The 16863-nt window shown below is 24.0% G+C and overlaps 8 protein-coding genes and 1 non-coding gene across 9 annotated transcripts; 6 read left to right on the top strand and 3 right to left on the bottom strand.

The window, feature by feature from the left end:
- Positions 1 to 45: 45 nt before the first annotated feature.
- Positions 46 to 3105, top strand: Phum_PHUM148810 (Endoplasmic reticulum-golgi intermediate compartment protein, putative; the record flags this gene model as incomplete). The annotated part of the gene is made up of 7 exons (XM_002424690.1): positions 46 to 142; positions 348 to 506; positions 579 to 931; positions 1070 to 1127; positions 1208 to 1336; positions 2688 to 2886; positions 2970 to 3105. The coding sequence occupies 7 exons, from the start codon at positions 46 to 48 to the stop codon at positions 3103 to 3105; spliced, it is 1131 nt and encodes a 376-aa protein (XP_002424735.1).
- Positions 1762 to 1995, bottom strand: Phum_PHUM148830 (uncharacterized protein; the record flags this gene model as incomplete). Its single annotated transcript, XM_002424689.1, has 1 exon — positions 1762 to 1995. The coding sequence occupies one exon, from the start codon at positions 1993 to 1995 to the stop codon at positions 1762 to 1764; it is 234 nt and encodes a 77-aa protein (XP_002424734.1).
- On the top strand, positions 2566 to 2637 carry Phum_PHUM148820. Its single transcript has one exon. It is a non-coding gene; the product is annotated as a tRNA-Pro (tRNA).
- Positions 3106 to 3311: 206 nt separating the features above from the next.
- Positions 3312 to 4423, bottom strand: Phum_PHUM148800 (uncharacterized protein; the record flags this gene model as incomplete). The annotated part of the gene is made up of 2 exons (XM_002424688.1): positions 3312 to 3589; positions 3664 to 4423. The coding sequence occupies 2 exons, from the start codon at positions 4421 to 4423 to the stop codon at positions 3312 to 3314; spliced, it is 1038 nt and encodes a 345-aa protein (XP_002424733.1).
- Positions 4424 to 4780: 357 nt separating this feature from the next.
- Phum_PHUM148790 (Phosphatidylserine synthase, putative) lies at positions 4781 to 6997 on the top strand (the record flags this gene model as incomplete). The annotated part of the gene is made up of 7 exons (XM_002424687.1): positions 4781 to 4956; positions 5215 to 5632; positions 5713 to 5864; positions 6027 to 6281; positions 6397 to 6619; positions 6704 to 6803; positions 6909 to 6997. The coding sequence occupies 7 exons, from the start codon at positions 4781 to 4783 to the stop codon at positions 6995 to 6997; spliced, it is 1413 nt and encodes a 470-aa protein (XP_002424732.1).
- A 1524-nt stretch (positions 6998 to 8521) lies between these two features.
- Positions 8522 to 8855, top strand: Phum_PHUM148780 (protein PET117, putative; the record flags this gene model as incomplete). Its single annotated transcript, XM_002424686.1, has 2 exons — positions 8522 to 8605; positions 8670 to 8855. 2 exons carry the CDS (start codon positions 8522 to 8524, stop codon positions 8853 to 8855), a joined length of 270 nt encoding a protein of 89 aa, XP_002424731.1.
- A 371-nt stretch (positions 8856 to 9226) lies between these two features.
- Phum_PHUM148770 (succinate-CoA ligase, beta subunit, putative) lies at positions 9227 to 10345 on the bottom strand (the record flags this gene model as incomplete). The annotated part of the gene is made up of 1 exon (XM_002424685.1): positions 9227 to 10345. The coding sequence occupies one exon, from the start codon at positions 10343 to 10345 to the stop codon at positions 9227 to 9229; it is 1119 nt and encodes a 372-aa protein (XP_002424730.1).
- Positions 10346 to 10743: 398 nt separating this feature from the next.
- Positions 10744 to 12276, top strand: Phum_PHUM148760 (Activating signal cointegrator 1 complex subunit, putative; the record flags this gene model as incomplete). Its single annotated transcript, XM_002424684.1, has 6 exons — positions 10744 to 10855; positions 10953 to 11070; positions 11143 to 11404; positions 11477 to 11640; positions 11730 to 12069; positions 12154 to 12276. 6 exons carry the CDS (start codon positions 10744 to 10746, stop codon positions 12274 to 12276), a joined length of 1119 nt encoding a protein of 372 aa, XP_002424729.1.
- Positions 12277 to 14473: 2197 nt separating this feature from the next.
- Phum_PHUM148750 (uncharacterized protein) lies at positions 14474 to 16109 on the top strand (the record flags this gene model as incomplete). Its single annotated transcript, XM_002424683.1, has 5 exons — positions 14474 to 14488; positions 14750 to 15230; positions 15264 to 15705; positions 15730 to 15958; positions 16101 to 16109. 5 exons carry the CDS (start codon positions 14474 to 14476, stop codon positions 16107 to 16109), a joined length of 1176 nt encoding a protein of 391 aa, XP_002424728.1.
- Between the last annotated feature and the right edge of the window lie 754 nt (positions 16110 to 16863).

Here is a 16863-nt window from a genome sequence, read left to right as displayed (position 1 = left end):
ATGCTACCTTTCAGTATAACCATTTAATTTACAAACGTAATTATCATGGATTCTGCTAAAATTATAAATACCCTAAAAGATTTTGATGGATATCCCAAAACTTTAGATGATTATAGGATACGAACCTTAGGTGGAGGGGCAGGTAAAATAAACCATAACCTGGCTTTAACGATTTTTTAAACTATTAAAAGTATATATTTACGTAGAATATTGATTTACAACTAATAAAATTAATGAAAATGATCACCGAATTTTTTTTAAACAAAGTGTATTTTGAACACTTTATAATTTTGCTGTATATAAAGTAGATTTAAATTTTTAATTTAAAAAAAATATTTTTTTTTCAGTTACGGTTGTAAGCTACATTATTATGACATTACTTTTTATATCTGAATTAAACACATACCTAACTCCTGATATTTCTGAAGAGTTATTTGTTGATACAACAAGAGAACCTAAATTGCAAATTAATCTAAATATTACAGTGCCTGAAATCTCTTGTAAATGTAAGTAAACATTTTTTTTTTAATATTTTAATTTTTTTAAAATCACTCATAAAAAAACTTTGATAATTTTAGATTTATCTTTAGATGCGATGGACTCTTCTGGAGAACAGCATTTACAAATTGAACATAATATTTATAAAGTAAGTTTAGATAAAAATGGAATTCCAATTAAAGAGCCAGAAAAAGAAACGTTTGTAAAACCCGTCAATGAAACTAAAGAAAAAAAATGTGGTAGTTGTTATGGAGCTGAATCTGAAACTCTAAATATTACTTGCTGCAATACTTGTGCAGATGTCAAAGATGCATATATGAAAAGAGGCTGGGGACTAAATAATTTGGAATTAATTGAACAGTGTAAAAACCTTAGCCAAAACAATATTTTTAATGAAGGTTGTTTTATATATGGAACAATGGAAGTAAATAGGGTGAGAATTTTTTTAAAAGTAGAAAACAATTTTATGTTTGATATATTAATAAATTTAACATAAAAGTACAATCGCTAGCAAATTTTAAATTGTATTGATACATTCATAAAAAATTTTAATACGTACGATTTTGCTTAGGTGGGAGGAAGCTTTCATATAGCTCCGGGCCAAAGTTTCTCAATTAATCATGTCCATGGTAAGAATAACTTTGTTTTTCAATTAATTTTTAATTAAAATATAAATTATTTACTAAAGTAAAATTTTTATGTGCTGTAGTTCATGATGTGCAGCCTTTTAGTTCTAAAGCATTTAATACATCACATAAAATAGATCATTTATCATTTGGATATAATATTCCTGGTAAAACAAACCCATTGGATGGGATAGTAGCATTAACACATGAAGGTAAGTATTAAAGTACTATAATATTAATTACTCATTGGAATTTTTCACAATAATTATGGTTATAATAACGGCAAAAGCAAAAAATTTCACTCGAGTTAAATAATTGATTTAAATATTTTCATAATAGTCTTTATTAATTTAAATTTAAAAAAATATCACTTATTAAACAGCATTATTCTCTTAGGAAACTCATCTTATTATCAAATAAGCTTAGAATAATTTTAATAAAAAATGAAATTAGCCACTAATTTTCTAAATGACAAAGTATTTCTAAATTATTTATTTTTACTAAATTCGTGTTAAAACATTTTGATTTTTTTAATTTAAAAAAATGAAAATTATAAAATGAATGTTCTAACTTTACTAAAATTTTTAAAGTATCTACATGATTTATTTACTGAATCGTATAATTATTTATTAATTATTTAACATCTTATGCCACTTCCTATTGCCAGAAATGTACCGAATGTTCCTCCGCCTTGTAGCATGACTTTACCCACGTTAGAGACTAGTTCTTTACCTCTCAAACCATATCTAAAAGCAGTAAAACCTCCAAAAATTGTTCCGGACACTAATCCTACACAAAAACCAATTGCAAAACCCATTTTAACTTTGTCCCAACAGCTGGGGCCGGCATATGTGCCCATGTGATGCGGCATTTTGATTCCTGAAATATTTATCTCTAATTAATATATTCATTCAAATAGTTTAAATTAAATATTTTTTTTTAAATAAACGTTTTCATTTCAACTTAAAAAAAATAATTTTATGAAATTTAATTTTCTTTAAAATGAATATTTAAATATTTATTTATCGAAATAATGTGGCAGAAATTCTTCTATAAAAATTACAATTAATTTGAATTATTTTTTCACAGAACAGAAAACGAAATTTAATATTTTCGTATTTTACCTTAATAATATTGTTTCTTATATCTGAATTATAATTGAAAAACTTAAAAATGTTTTATCCTGAGCATTATTGAGCCCCGTGAGATTTACGCCATTTTGTCATAGAGAATGATTATATATAATATTAACAACAAAAACATGCGCTGTCTTTTGCTTTAAAAAAAAAAAAAAAAAATGCTTTATTGATAATTTTAATTTGTATTTATTAAAACCCATCATGAATCTAAATTTTTTTATCATTATATTGTTTAAAATAATTAAAAAATTTATTAAAATTTTATTTTCAAAAAGCTACTAATTTCTTTATTAAATATTAACGGCTCAGTGGTCTAGGGGTATGATTCTCGCTTTGGGTGCGAGAGGTCCCGGGTTCAAATCCCGGCTGAGCCCTAATTTTTTTTTATTTTTTACTTGGTACAAATATGAAAATTTTGTTTCAGGAGCGACTATGTTTCAATATTACATTAAGATTGTACCCACCATTTATTATTATTACGATAAAAGTGGTACAATTTTAACCAACCAATTTTCAGTAACAAGACATCAAAAATCTGGCAGTGAAACGATTGGTGTGCCACCTGGTATATTTTTTAATTATGAACTTGCTCCAATAATGGTCAAATATACAGAAAGAAAAAGGTAGAGTGTGTTTTACGATATTTTTCAATTATGTTTTTTTTTTTTTTTTTTTAACATAATCCTAACATAAAAATATATTTCAGATCATTTGGACACTTTGCGACTAATGTCTGTGCCATAATTGGCGGAGTATTTACAGTGGCCAGTTTAATCGATGCATTTTTATATAGATCTGTACAAGCATTTAAAAAAAAGATAGAAATTGGAAAATTTTATTGAATAAAATGAAAAATTTATTTTAATTAATGATATTATTATTTTTTATATATTATTATTTTAAATATTTTTATTTTATTTATTATTAACTTTAAAGACTTTTAATTTTATTTTGTTACCACATTCCGAAAACATAAATTAAAAATAATTTTTTTTTTTTTTAAATTTAAAGTCGGCTTATTTATTTTTATATTATAAAATTATTTATGTTATAATGATTTTAAAAATTCATTGTAAGTTAAAACAGATGCTTTAGCAAATTTTAAACAAAATTCTTCATCTGTTGATTGAATTAAATCTATTAGAGGAACATAACCAGGTAATAAAGGATTATATTGATCTCTTCCTAATTTTTGTAAAAATTTATGCCTGTCGGCAAATAAATGTTTTCTATAAGTTAAAACCATTGCTTGTTTAAGAATTAACTCTGGAGGTATTTTCATAACTTTTGTTATAAAATCATAAGTAAGCATAATTTCAAATCCATCTGAAATTCAAAATTAAAAGTATTAATTGTCAAATAAGTTTTAAATATATTTTAATATAATAAATGAATCATACCTTTTTTCAATAATGACGGAACTGTTTTGATGAGTTTCCTCAATTCATGTTTATTTAAATTCATTTCTTCCTTTAATACATAACTATTGGTCATAATTTTTTTTTTTGGCACAATTACTAATTTTGGAACTTTGGTAACTATTGCCCTGACATCGTCACCTTTAAGTTCGAATGTCTGTTGTATAAAACCCAACCTCTCATCTAAATTTCTCACAGATATAGACAACCATTTAGGATTTTTAGTTATAATTGTAGAAATCATATTTTGATCAAATTTTTTAGATTTTAGATAATTAAGTCTCGTCTCTAAATCCCTTAAATCTTCTTTGAAAATAAATGGATTAATTGTTATAAAATTTCCCATTTGATCAGCCGGTACTCCATTATCGTGTAAAAATAATAAATAAGGTTTGACATTTTTTTCTAAATCTAATTTTATAATGAAATTAGCTGCGTCTGGATTCTTCTCAATTTTATGCAAGTTAACTCCTAATTTAATTAATTCTTGAAGTAAAACTGACTTGTCTGCATAAGCGGCAAAATTATATGTAGGCTTTAATACTGAACCATAATTAACCAAATCTGATTCATTAACAATATCAAGTGGAGATTTTACAGTAGAAGTAGATGTGTTAACTAGAGTACTAGAATAATTTACATATTTACTAATGTGATCTAAAAAAATTCTACTTGAAGATGTATTACAATTCGAAGTATTTATTCTCTTGTATACCCAAAAAAAAACTTTTGAACGATTCATATTACTTAATATTACATAATAATTCACAATTGAAATGTTACCTGTACGTTAGTACACATTGTGTATAAAAAAACAAAAACAACGAATTAAGTTGATTATGTTGGCAGAACTTTAAAATTGAAGCTTTTGTTTAGAAATTTGACTAAAGATGCCAGTTTTTCCACGTGAATTTCAGAGTGTGGTTCTACTTATTTACCTGCTTACCTATTTTATTTTATGTAATTTAGTACTGGCAATATTATTGTTATAATGTTTTGATTTATAGTAAATAATTTTACATAATGTAACTAATTTATCATCTAGAAAAAAAAAAAAAAAAATTATATTTGATCACGTTGAAACGGTTAAAAGTTCCAAATGATTCAAAAATCATCAAAAGCGGCCGTTTTTGATTCCGCTACTATATCTGAAAATTTTGATGCAATAAATGAGAAAAGAGTTGACGATATAAATTTAGATATTTTTTATAAACCACATACTATAACGCTTTTAGCTGTATCGATAGCAGCCGTTATTTACTCTGCTTTTGTTAGGTGAGTAAGGATTTGATATTTATTCTTGTAGCAATACAGATAAATTTTATTAATCATTTACCTCTTTTTTTCTTTTTAAATTTTTCAAATTCACAATTAAATCAATTGTGATAATTTATTTAAATGGCATGACACTTCACTCAATCTTTAATTATTTACAGTTTTATTGAAAACGAACATTGCACAATTTTAAAAAATTTTATTATAAAACTTATACTATTATTGGCATTGGTATAATTTCTTTACTTTATTTTTTAGAGATGAAAATAATATTAATGACAATCTCAAAGCTGGGAGCTACTGTGTAATTTTTTTTTTCCTTATAATATCTATATTAGCATTTCCGAATGGTCCTTTTATCAGACCTCATCCAGCAGTATGGAGAATGGTTTTTGGCTTAAGTGTTCTATACCTGGTGTGTTTGTTATTTCTTCTTTTTCAAAATTACAAAACTGTTATGGAAATTATTTACTGGATTGATCCAGAATTAAGAACTTTTCATATAGATAGTGATAAGGAATATGGTGTAAATTGTTCAGACATCAGTATTGAAAAAATTTGGTACCATTTAGATGTTTTTGCATTAGCTCATTTTACCGGTTGGATGTTAAAAGCAATTTTAATTAGACATTTAGGCATATTATGGGCTATCAGTTGCATGTGGGAAGTTACTGAGGTACACATTTTATAAATTTTAATTTAATATAATCTGTCTTTTTTTTTTGATTTTCAAATATTTAATGATTTTATTTTCAGATTGCTTTTGCCCATTTGTTACCAAATTTTGTCGAATGCTGGTGGGATGCACTTATTTTAGACATATTGGTTTGTAATGGACTTGGAATATGGGTTGGTCTTAAAATTTGTAAAACTTTGGAAATGAGAGAATACAAATGGGTTAGTATTAGGTAGGTTAATTTAAAACTAAGTATTATATTACATATTTATTTTATTTTTAAGTTTCAAGTTTTTTTTCTTGGAAAAATCAATTTCAATAGAAGACGAGAATTCTATTTATTCTAATTTATTGATAACAATGATTTTTGTTTCATTTTTTTTTTGTTTTAAAGAGATATTCAAAGTACTACGGGAAAAATAAAACGAGCAGTTCTTCAATTTACTCCTGGTAGTTGGACTCATGTACGTTGGCTGGATCCAAAATGTACTTACATGAGATTTTTTGCCCTTTGTCAGCTAGTGGTTTTTTGGCAAATATCAGAATTAAATACATTTTTTTTAAAACATATATTTGAAATGCCACCGGCTCATTTTTTGGTTGTCGGAAGGTTAGGTCTGATTGGTCTCATAGTTGCTCCTTCTGTTAGGTAAAGTTTTGTCATTGATTATGCTTTAAAACGTCCAATTTAAAAATCGTTCATCATTATTTTTTTAATAAAACATTTTTATCATTATACTGCAAATCAATCATGCTTTTTCCAGGCAGTACTACACTTATGCCACTAATCCTAAATGTAAAAGAGTTGGTACTCAATGTTGGGTTTATGGTGCCATTATGACTACGGAAGCAATTTTGTGTATAAAAAATGGAAAAGAATTGTTTGAAAGAACTCAAGCCATTAACATTATCATATGGCTACTTATTCAATTATTAATTTCCATTTCTTGCGTTTATGGTTGTGTTTTATGGCATCGTTATTTTCAGGTCAGTATTTAAGGTTACTTTAATTTTAATTATAATCCATCAAAAAATACTTTTTTTAAATATACATATTTTTTTTAATTTTAGAAAAATAATGAAAATGGTCACAATGCAAAAAATAATTCTTCACACCAAAAATTAAATAATAATCCTAGCTATGAATTTGTCACATCAGATGATGAATGTGGTATGTATTTATTTATTATTATGCATTTGATCAGCTCATTTTACTTTTAAACTCATTTTAAAAACATATATTTACATGCCGCCATTTTATTTTTTCTTTAATTAGATGTGGCACCGAAAGATTCACCTGTTTCGAATACTTTAAAAAAGAGATTTAATTCAAATATAGATTCTGAAAAGTACAACAGGAATTGATTGTTTTAATTACAATATTTTTTTGTTATTCAATTAACTAATCTAGTCAAAAAGCCTTGCAAGTGTGCAGTCTCCTTCGTTTAATTTACCTATTAGTACGCACATCAGTGATTAAGAAATATCAATGGTAATTTTATTTTTAATTTAATGTTTTCTGTGCCTCAAATACATTTATAATATTTTATAAATTTCCATTTCCTTTTTCATTCAACATTTTTTTGATGGTTAGATAAAAAAAAAAAATTAGTAGAAACTTTGTTAAATTTATTTCAATTATCATTAAAACATAATAAAAAATGCATCAGTGGTTTGAAGAAAAAAAAAAAAAAAAAATAAGCTTTTTTTATTGCCAAAATTTTTGAATTTTTAAAATAAAATTAAAACAAGTTTATGTTGATATCATTATTAGTTTTATTTTAAATTTAATTTAATATAAATTAATTATAGTTACTTTTAAAATTATTATTTTGTTAATTTATATGTACATTTATATGTATTTGTTTAAGAATTATAATATAATTGAAAAATTTTTACGTTTTTCTTATTAAAAATTTTTTCTTCTACACAATTATCAAACTTTTTATTATTGTTCATCCATAATAAGTTTTAAAATTCAATTATTTTTTTAATTATCACCCATTATTCAAAAAAAAAAAATTAATTTAAATGTAAAGTAAAATTTATTATCAATGTATTGATTAAACGAAAAATTCAAATGTAAAATATCAAGCGAAAATTTCTGTTATTCCTTTCTAAAAATTAAAATTTAATGACTTTCAAAATGTAATAAATTTGAAGTCTATCACGCTTGATTAAAAATTGAAATTAGCATATTAAGTTGTTTTTTTTTTATTGCTCAATAACTATCATTAAATATATTTTTAAAATCAAGTTTGATTTTAAAAATTGTTGAAGGAAAAATGACTAAGTAATTTTATATATGTAATTACATAATAATACATTTCAAAATTTTTTTGATTGAGTTTGATTATATTTTTAAAATTTATTAAATAAAAATATCTTATGCGATTGCACAAATGCGTTAAATATTATATGAAGATTTAGAAAAACGTAAATTAATAATTTTTTTTAAAATTTTTCGTTCATTATTTAAACCTTAATCAAAAATATTAGAATATGTATTATTAAAATTATGATATGTGATTTGCACAATTTTTCAGTATAAAAATTTCATTGAATATAATTTAAAAAAAAAAAAAAGAAACTTAAATACGATATATATATTAAAAGTATAATTTTTTTTTAATTAATTAAATTTCATTCAATATTATTTGTTAAATTGTAACCGAAAATAAATTTTTATTAATTTATTTAATTTAAAAATTTGATTTTAAATAACCTTTGAAAATTTCCTTTGAATACGTTTTTAACCGGAATTTTACAAGCCATTTTAAAATGGCGGTCTAAAAGTTTATTTAACATTTTATTGAAGAGTCGTAAAATTTAATATTTATTGGAAGCATGACTTTTTCCAAATCTTAGTATAAATTTCAATACCCAGTCATGTCGTTAGCATCGAAAATTACATTAGGATTGGCTTGCACACTTACAGCAGGAATAATTGTATTTGTTAACGCCAAAGATTGGGTAAGACATAAATGTGATAATAATTAAAAACATACAATAATGGACCGCATATTTTTTATTTTAGATTGATAAAAAAAACATGCATAAAGGTGTTTTAAAAGATGTAGAAAGGCAGCAGAAAAAAAAAATAGAAAATTTGTACTGGTTGGAAAAGCAAGTTGAGATGACAAAAATTTTGAAACAGAAACAAAATGAGGAGAAGAAAATTGTTATCCCCTTATTAGAAGATGATAAAAAGGGAGAATTTTAAGTTATGATGATGGGTACATCGTATTGTTATTTTAAAAAGCAAATTATTTATTAGTAGTAATATTTTTGAACAATTTGAATTTATATTTTGATACTTAATTCAAAATTAAAATTTTAAGGATCAAATTTATGAAAAATTAGTTATTTTTATTGATAATTATGTAAATAATTTTTTTAACTACTAAAAAATACATTTTATAATTATACTCATTTGTTAATTTTTAAAGTAGTGAAAATATTCCAAGTTCTAGTTGGATGTATTTTAAAAAAGTTTAATTATTTTTCAATGAACTATAAAATTACATTAATATTCACAATTAAAAGTACAAAAATTATAAATTAATATATAAAGTTAAAAAGAAATTTAAAAAACTATCGTTTTGCTGCTGCGACCACTTCTCTCGCAGCTTCTTGCAAACCTTTTGCATTAATAATTGGTAATCCTGAGTTTTCTAAAATTTTCTTAGCTTCATTTACATTTGTTCCCTCTAATCTAACTACTATTGGAGTTTTAACATTAATTTTTTTACAGGCTGCGACTATTCCCTTAGCAATAGTTGCACAATTTACTATTCCTCCAAAAACATTAACTAAAATTGCTTTAACTTTATTATCATAAGTCAATAACTTAAATGCTTCAGTAACTTGATTCTCATTAACATTTCCTCCAACATCCAAAAAATTAGCTGGTTCTCCACCTTCTAACTTAATAATATCCATTGTTGCCATTGCCAGCCCTGCACCATTTACCAGACATCCAATATTTCCTTCTAAAGGTATGTAATTCAAATTAAACTGAGAAGCTAGCAGTTCTCTTGGGTCAATTTCAGTTTTATTTTCCATTTCAAATATATCTTTTTGCCTATATTGAGCATTATCATCAAAATTAATTTTTGCATCCACTGCAACAACATCGTTTTTTGAAGACTCTGCTAAAGGATTAATTTCAACTTGTGTGGCATCTACATCAAGAAAAAATTTCCATAATTTTTTCATTTCGCTGACTGCTTTCTCTTTAGATACTCCAGTAAATTTTAAAAATTCTGCTGCTTGGACAGCTATATCATCTGTCAATCCTTTAAAAATATCAATTGGGATAATTTTAATGGCTTCTGGGTTTTTTTCAGCAACATTTTCAATATCTACTCCTCCTTCTGCACTGACTACTACTACAGGTCCATTATGAGTCCTATCCATTAAAATACTAAAATAAGTTTCTTTTTGAATGTCAACAGATTCCGCTACCATTACTTTATTTACCAAAATTCCATCTTTTGGAGTCTGCTTTGTAATAAGTTTATTTCCCAACATTTGTTTAACTAAATTACCCACTTCCGATGGATTTTTTGTTAAATGAACTCCTCCCTTAAAACCATTACTGAAAACTCCGACACCTCGACCTCCGGCCAGTATTTGTGCCTTGACAACGTATTCTTCAACCCTTAAATCTTTAGCAACTTTGTCGGCTTCATCATGGTTAGACACTAGCATGAACTTTTGAACGGTTATCCCATGCTTAGCCAGTAAATCTTTACTTTGATATTCTAATAGATTTAACAATCTGATTTGTTTCACGTTTATAATGTTTTTGCGCCTGAATAAAGTAGATGTTTGTAATAATTTGCAATATGAGTATAATAATGGCATTTTAAATAGTTTTTAGTACAATTTAAATTACATGTAGAATCATTTAAATATTTAAATGTCGTGGGAGAAGAACTTTATATAAACTAATGCAACGATTTATTTGGCAGGTAAATTGCAAGTTTTTGAAATTATTATTAGCTGTATACGTTAATATCAGCAGTTAGCAAAAAATAAATTACAAAAAAGTTGTTATTGCTAAATTTCCTATGCTTTTTATTTTTATTTAAAAAAAAAAAAAAAAAATGGAAATATTATCTCCGGAACTGTTGTGGATTGAAGACAGATGTTATCGTTTACCTCCTATAGATAATAATATTTTGAAAAATATTAAAGATGATGAACAGCTTGAGTATGGTAATTTTTTTAGACGTTTTTTAAATTGCAATACACTACAGAAAACAACTATTACAAGGTAAACCTTGATTTAATTTTACAATTTTTTTTCCTTTAGAGTACAATTCAGAATGTGACACAAAAGTTTCCTCAGAAGAGGATAATACAGATGAAATGGATTTGAATATTAAAACAGTGGGTGAAAATAGATTTAAATTGTCTCTTTCAATAGCTCAGTAAGTAATAATTATTTATAATTTTTCAAAATGAATTGACTTAATACTATTTATTTTATTCTTTATCCATAGATCTTTTTGGCCAAAATTAATCGGATCTAAAGGTGTTACAAAAAAAAGAATTGAAACCGATACAAGAACTAGAATTATGGTGCCGAAACCAATGGAGAAAGGTGATGTAGAAATTAGAGGATCTTCTAAAAGGGATATAATTTTAGCTAAAAGATGTATTGATGCAATTATTGCTACATCAAGGCAAAAATTAACTTACACTCATTTTATTTCTGTGCCTATAATTAGTGAAGAAATCAAAAAAAATTTTGAAAAATTTAAAGTAATTATTGTTACTTCTTAACGAATCTAACTTCTTTTTTAAACAATATTAATTTTATATTATTTTAATTAGGAAAGTGTACTTGACCAGTGTGGTGCTGATAGAGGAATTGATGAATCAATTTTTCAAAACCCTAATAAATTGCATTTAACTATTGCCGTTTTAGTCCTAACTGATCAAAGTGAACGAAAAATAGCTGAGAATAGACTTCGAGATGTTTGCAATACAACCATCAAGTAAGTTATCATGATTAAACAGTTTTATTTTTGAATTAATGAAATTACTTATTTTTAAGTCAAAAATTATATGTCCTTTTTTTTTTTAGACCTTTATTAAAAAGTATTAATAATAAAATAATCATAGAAATGAAGGGAATAGAATATATGAATGATGATCCCTCTGAAGTTAATGTACTATATGGTAAAGTTTATTCACATCCAAATCCGAACACTCTTCAACAAATTTCTAATAGTATTTTGGAATATTTTGCACTCCATAAATTATTAAAACCAGAAGATAAAGAACAGGTAAAGCTTCATGTTACATTAATGAATACCACATTTAGAAAAGAAGATCCAGAGGAAATAAATGTTGAAATTCCTGGAACATTTTATAAAAAAAATAAAAAACCTGTTAGTACATTTAATGCTTCTAATATTTTAGAGGTAAAAAAATTTTTTTTTTTTTTCTTAACTCTGTTTTGATTATTAATATAAATACTAAGAAAAAAATTATGTTTTATTTTACAGAAATTTAGCAATTTTTATTTTGGACAAATGGAAATGAAAACCATTGAATTGTCTCTGAGGTTTTCCACTGCGGAAAATGGATACTATAAAAGTTCATGTTCTGTAAATATTTGTGATATATAAACTGCTTTAATTATACTTCTTAAGTGTAATATTGTTTATTTAAAGAAAAAAGAGAAAAAATTAATATATTTTATTTGATCAAATTAGTGAATTATTGAATTATCATTTCACTTATTTAATATAATACATTTCCTCAAACAAACTCTACATAATATTTTCTCGAATTCTTTTGTTTGTTTATATTGTAAAAAAAATTATTTAAGTATCTTGTTTTTTTTTTTTAAAATTGTTATAAACAATGTTTAATATTTTGTTAATAATTATTGTTTTTCTTTTTTAAATATATAAAAATATTTTTTGTTATGCTCACTTAAAAATTTACAAAAGATTTTGTTGTAAAAAAAAATTTGATCTTTGACCTTTAGAAAGTACAACTTATTTATTTCCATTGACACAAAAAATTATCATCAACCTAAAAAAAAATTAATCTAGCTCAATGATTACAAATTATTTCAATTTTAATCTGTAGTTTTAATAATTTTAGTAAAAACCAGTAGCCATTTTTTTTTTCTTTTTAATAATTTTTAAACACCATTAAATTATTTATTTAAAAAAAAACCACTAAAAAAATCTAGATATTGAGTTTTTCAAAGTGCCTACAAACATAAATACCTAATAATTACAATTTATTTGTAAAAAAAAAATTTATTTTTTTAACAAAAATAGTTACATAACAAATATATACAAACAGTGAATCACATCATATGTTGACTTAGTGATGGAAATATTATTTTGTTTAACAATGATTTCTAAAATTTTTATTACAGAAGTTTTAATGTATCAAAATTGTAAAATTTTGATGCAGTGAAGTTGTAATTAATAAGTTCTATCCAAAATTAAAAGTTAATTATTTTAAAAAAATGTAAATTTTTTGAAAAACTCAAAATGTCATCAGTGAGCACAGCAGCATATTATCATCTTCATAAATTACCCTCTCCTATTAAAGGTAAAAAAAAAAAAAAACAAATTACAAATATTTCTTTGATTAAAGTCCAATGTACAACTTTATTTAAAATTTTTTAAGATTTTATGTTTTAAGTCAACTCCTATTAAATTCTCAACATAAAATCAAATTCCAGTTCATAAAAATTAAAAAAAAAAAAAAAAAAAGGGCAAAAAATATGGAGACAAATAATAAATTTTAAAATATTTCTTTTTAAGAAAAAAATTAAAAAGCTTAATTTTAAATAAAATAACAGTATGTAGAAAAAATTTGGAAATGTGAAAGTTGAGGACCTGCTTAATATACTACTTAAGTACGTTTAAAACTATTTGTTTAAGATAAATTATCCGTATTGTAATATTAAATAAAATTATTATTTTATTAATTATCTATTTTAATTTATTTAACCAAAAAAAAAAGTGAAATAAATTATTTGTCTTATTATTATTATTATTATGTATGTGAAAAATATATTTATTTAAATTTATAAATGAATTATGCAACTTGAGGATTTCCGCAATTTGAATTTGTCGTCTGCTGCTTTTTTTAAAAAGCATCTGCTGAATTTTTGTTTACCTACGTCGACAGCACTTTTCAAGTAAAGTTTTTTTAAAATTTTTTTTTTTACTTAATATTAAAATGTATTATAAAAATTATCAATAACAATTTGCGAATATAGCATGTACCTTGTTTTACAAATCATTAATTTAAACAACAGATACATTTTTTTAAAGTCTCGGTAAGCTATATTTAATTAAGATAAATAACAACTTGTTTTCGTTTTTTCTTCGATTGTTAAAGTCTTAAACTGCAGCAAGTAAAAAAAAAAATTTACATGTAATTTGTTTAAAGTTTTTGATAATATATATATATATATATTTTTTATAGGAGTTGGCGAAATGCATGGAGCTCGTAGAGTAGTGACTTTTTGTGTGTTGACCGCCGTTTTACCTACAATTATTTTAATAATGCCATTGTATATTCGGCATAAATTATTTGCCGATATATTATATTCTGTAACAGAATCAGATATTCTAAAAATTGACAATGGCTTATCTACAATTTTTTGTAAGGCAAGTATATAAAAAGCCATTCATATGCAATAACATAACGCACAACATTACAGTTACCAATTTAAAAATAATTCTAAAGAATGTTAACCTGTAAATTGCATTTACAATTATTTTATTCAGTGTGTAACTTTTTGCTTTTTTAAATTTTTAATTAAACACTTAAAAAATTGTAAAACAAAATATGTTTTTCAACAAGGTAAATTTTTAAAAACAACAATGACCTGGTAAACTGTAAATAAATTGTGCGATAAATTTTTTTTTTGTTTATTTAGCATTTTTCATTGTCAAATGAATGAAATAAATATATTATGTAACAAAGTTATTCCGACATTTGTGATGTAATTTATAAAATGTATATTATTCTGTTTTGTGATAAAGATTATTATCATTAATAATTACATTTAGTTTATTTATTTTTTTCTATTTATTTTAAATTATATTTTTATTTTATTCGCAGGAACAAACTTTGAAAATGAACAGTTCTTTCAATGCATATCTCATGGGCTCAGAACCGGAAGTCAGTAATAAAAAAAAACGAATCACATTAAAAAAAAGTATGAAAATTCCAGATGATACATTCGAATATTGGGGATTTTTTCTACCCAAGGGATCACAAATGGAATTGACAGTATGTTCAAAAATGGAAGGAGCAAGAATTCTTGTTGTAAAAGGAGGTAGAAACTTAGAAACCTGCGGATTATTAAATAAGTTAAAAAATGAAAAATTCCATCCTCCCTTAAATTTAGATAAGAATGAAGATAAAGTGTGGGTTATTTTTGAAACCATAGCCGAAAAAATACATAATAATAAAAGTGAAAATTCCATTAAGGATAAAAATGATAATAATAATAATTTAAAATTTAGAAATTCTAGATCAGTATTCCAAAGTGAAAATGATTTAGATTTTAATGATGCGAGAGAAATTGAAAATACAGATGGTATGAAAGCATTTATGTTTTTAAAAAATATAGCTAGAAATCATATGTTTAAATATCATGAAAGAGTAAACACATCAGAATTGAGAACTATCGAAGAAAGTGTTGTGGGGCATAAATTAAGGCATAGTAAGCAAAAGTCGGCTTCAGTGAAATACAAACCGATTATTTTATCGAATAAAGTGATTGAAGATAGAATCACTGCGGAAGAAGAAGATTATAGGAAGAAGAGAAACATTATATCGAATTCTCCATACAATTTAGATATAGCTAAGGTTGCACACGGTGGAAATGCATTTAATTTTACAGATGAGGAATCATCGGCTTCAAGTTTTGAATCTAGTTTATTTAATTGTTTCGAGGGTAAAATTTTATTTAATCACGTCGTGCCATCATCTGATTTATGCTTGGATACTTCGCATTTATATTCGAGTGGTACGAAAATAATGACCACGACACACAACGTTAGCGCGGATGGGTACTACTATTACATTTTTTACAGCGACTACGATGATGCCGTCAATTCAATCCACGGCATATTTGATATTTACAAACCGACTTACGAATATTCAAATTATTCGAAAAATTGTCTCAACAAAACGGAATGTAATTTCAACTTGAATTTTTTTTCAAAACAAAAAATAATCGTCGAAGTGCCAACGAAAAACGGTATAGAACATAATGACGATGATATGACAATGCTTTTGTTAATTTGCCATCCCAGAATGACAGTATATATAATTTTTCCACTATTAGTATTATTTTTAATTTTAGGTTGTGCTTTTTTATAAAAAAAATAATGTTTTTTTCATATATATTGTCAAACAACAATATAGTTTTGACAAATATTTTATAATTGGATATTATCAATAGCTTTTATGAAAAGATTTATTGCTCAAAAATTAAATTTTACCTGGGCCTAATTACTTAAAAAAAAAAAAAAAAAAAAATTAATTAAGCTTTAATAAAAAAGTACTAAAAACTTTTTTTTTTTTTTTTTACATATTATATAAAAAAATTGCTCAATCAATGAAACATATTTTATTTTTTTATAAAATTAAAAAAAATTTTAAATGAAAAAAAAAAAATTTAATACCAATTAAACTATTGTCAAAATTAAATGACAATCTTGTACAGAAGAAAACCGAATTTAGTATAACATAAAAAAAAAAAATTCATAAATATTTTAATTTAATGTTTTTCCATGGAATTATTACTTACATACCATGTATATTTTTTTTTTAATATGTAAAATACTTAATAATGCATTTTAAAAAGTATAACTTGACCAAATTAACTAAAAAAATTCCATATAAGTACGTATATAAATATACATACATAATTTTTTTTTTTTTTTTTTACTTATTATTAATAACATTACAATTATTATTTTGTACAAAAAAAAAATAATTATATACCTTATAAATATTTCTTTTTTTTTTTTTTTTTGTTATATTTTACATATTTTATTGTTTTTTTTTTTTTTTTAAAGAACTAATTTTTAAGAATAATGTAATTAATATATATTTTTAAAAAAGTTGCATTTTTTTTTAAATTTATAAATTTACATATTTTTTAGTTTTTTATTTTATTTTAATGTAATAATAAAAATAAGAAAAAAAATTAACGTTTTTTT

This window comes from Pediculus humanus, genomic scaffold (genome assembly GCF_000006295.1).
Source record: "Pediculus humanus corporis 1103172107488 genomic scaffold, whole genome shotgun sequence".
NCBI lineage: Eukaryota > Metazoa > Arthropoda > Insecta > Psocodea > Pediculidae > Pediculus > Pediculus humanus.
This window is presented reverse-complemented; position numbering and strand designations above follow the sequence as displayed.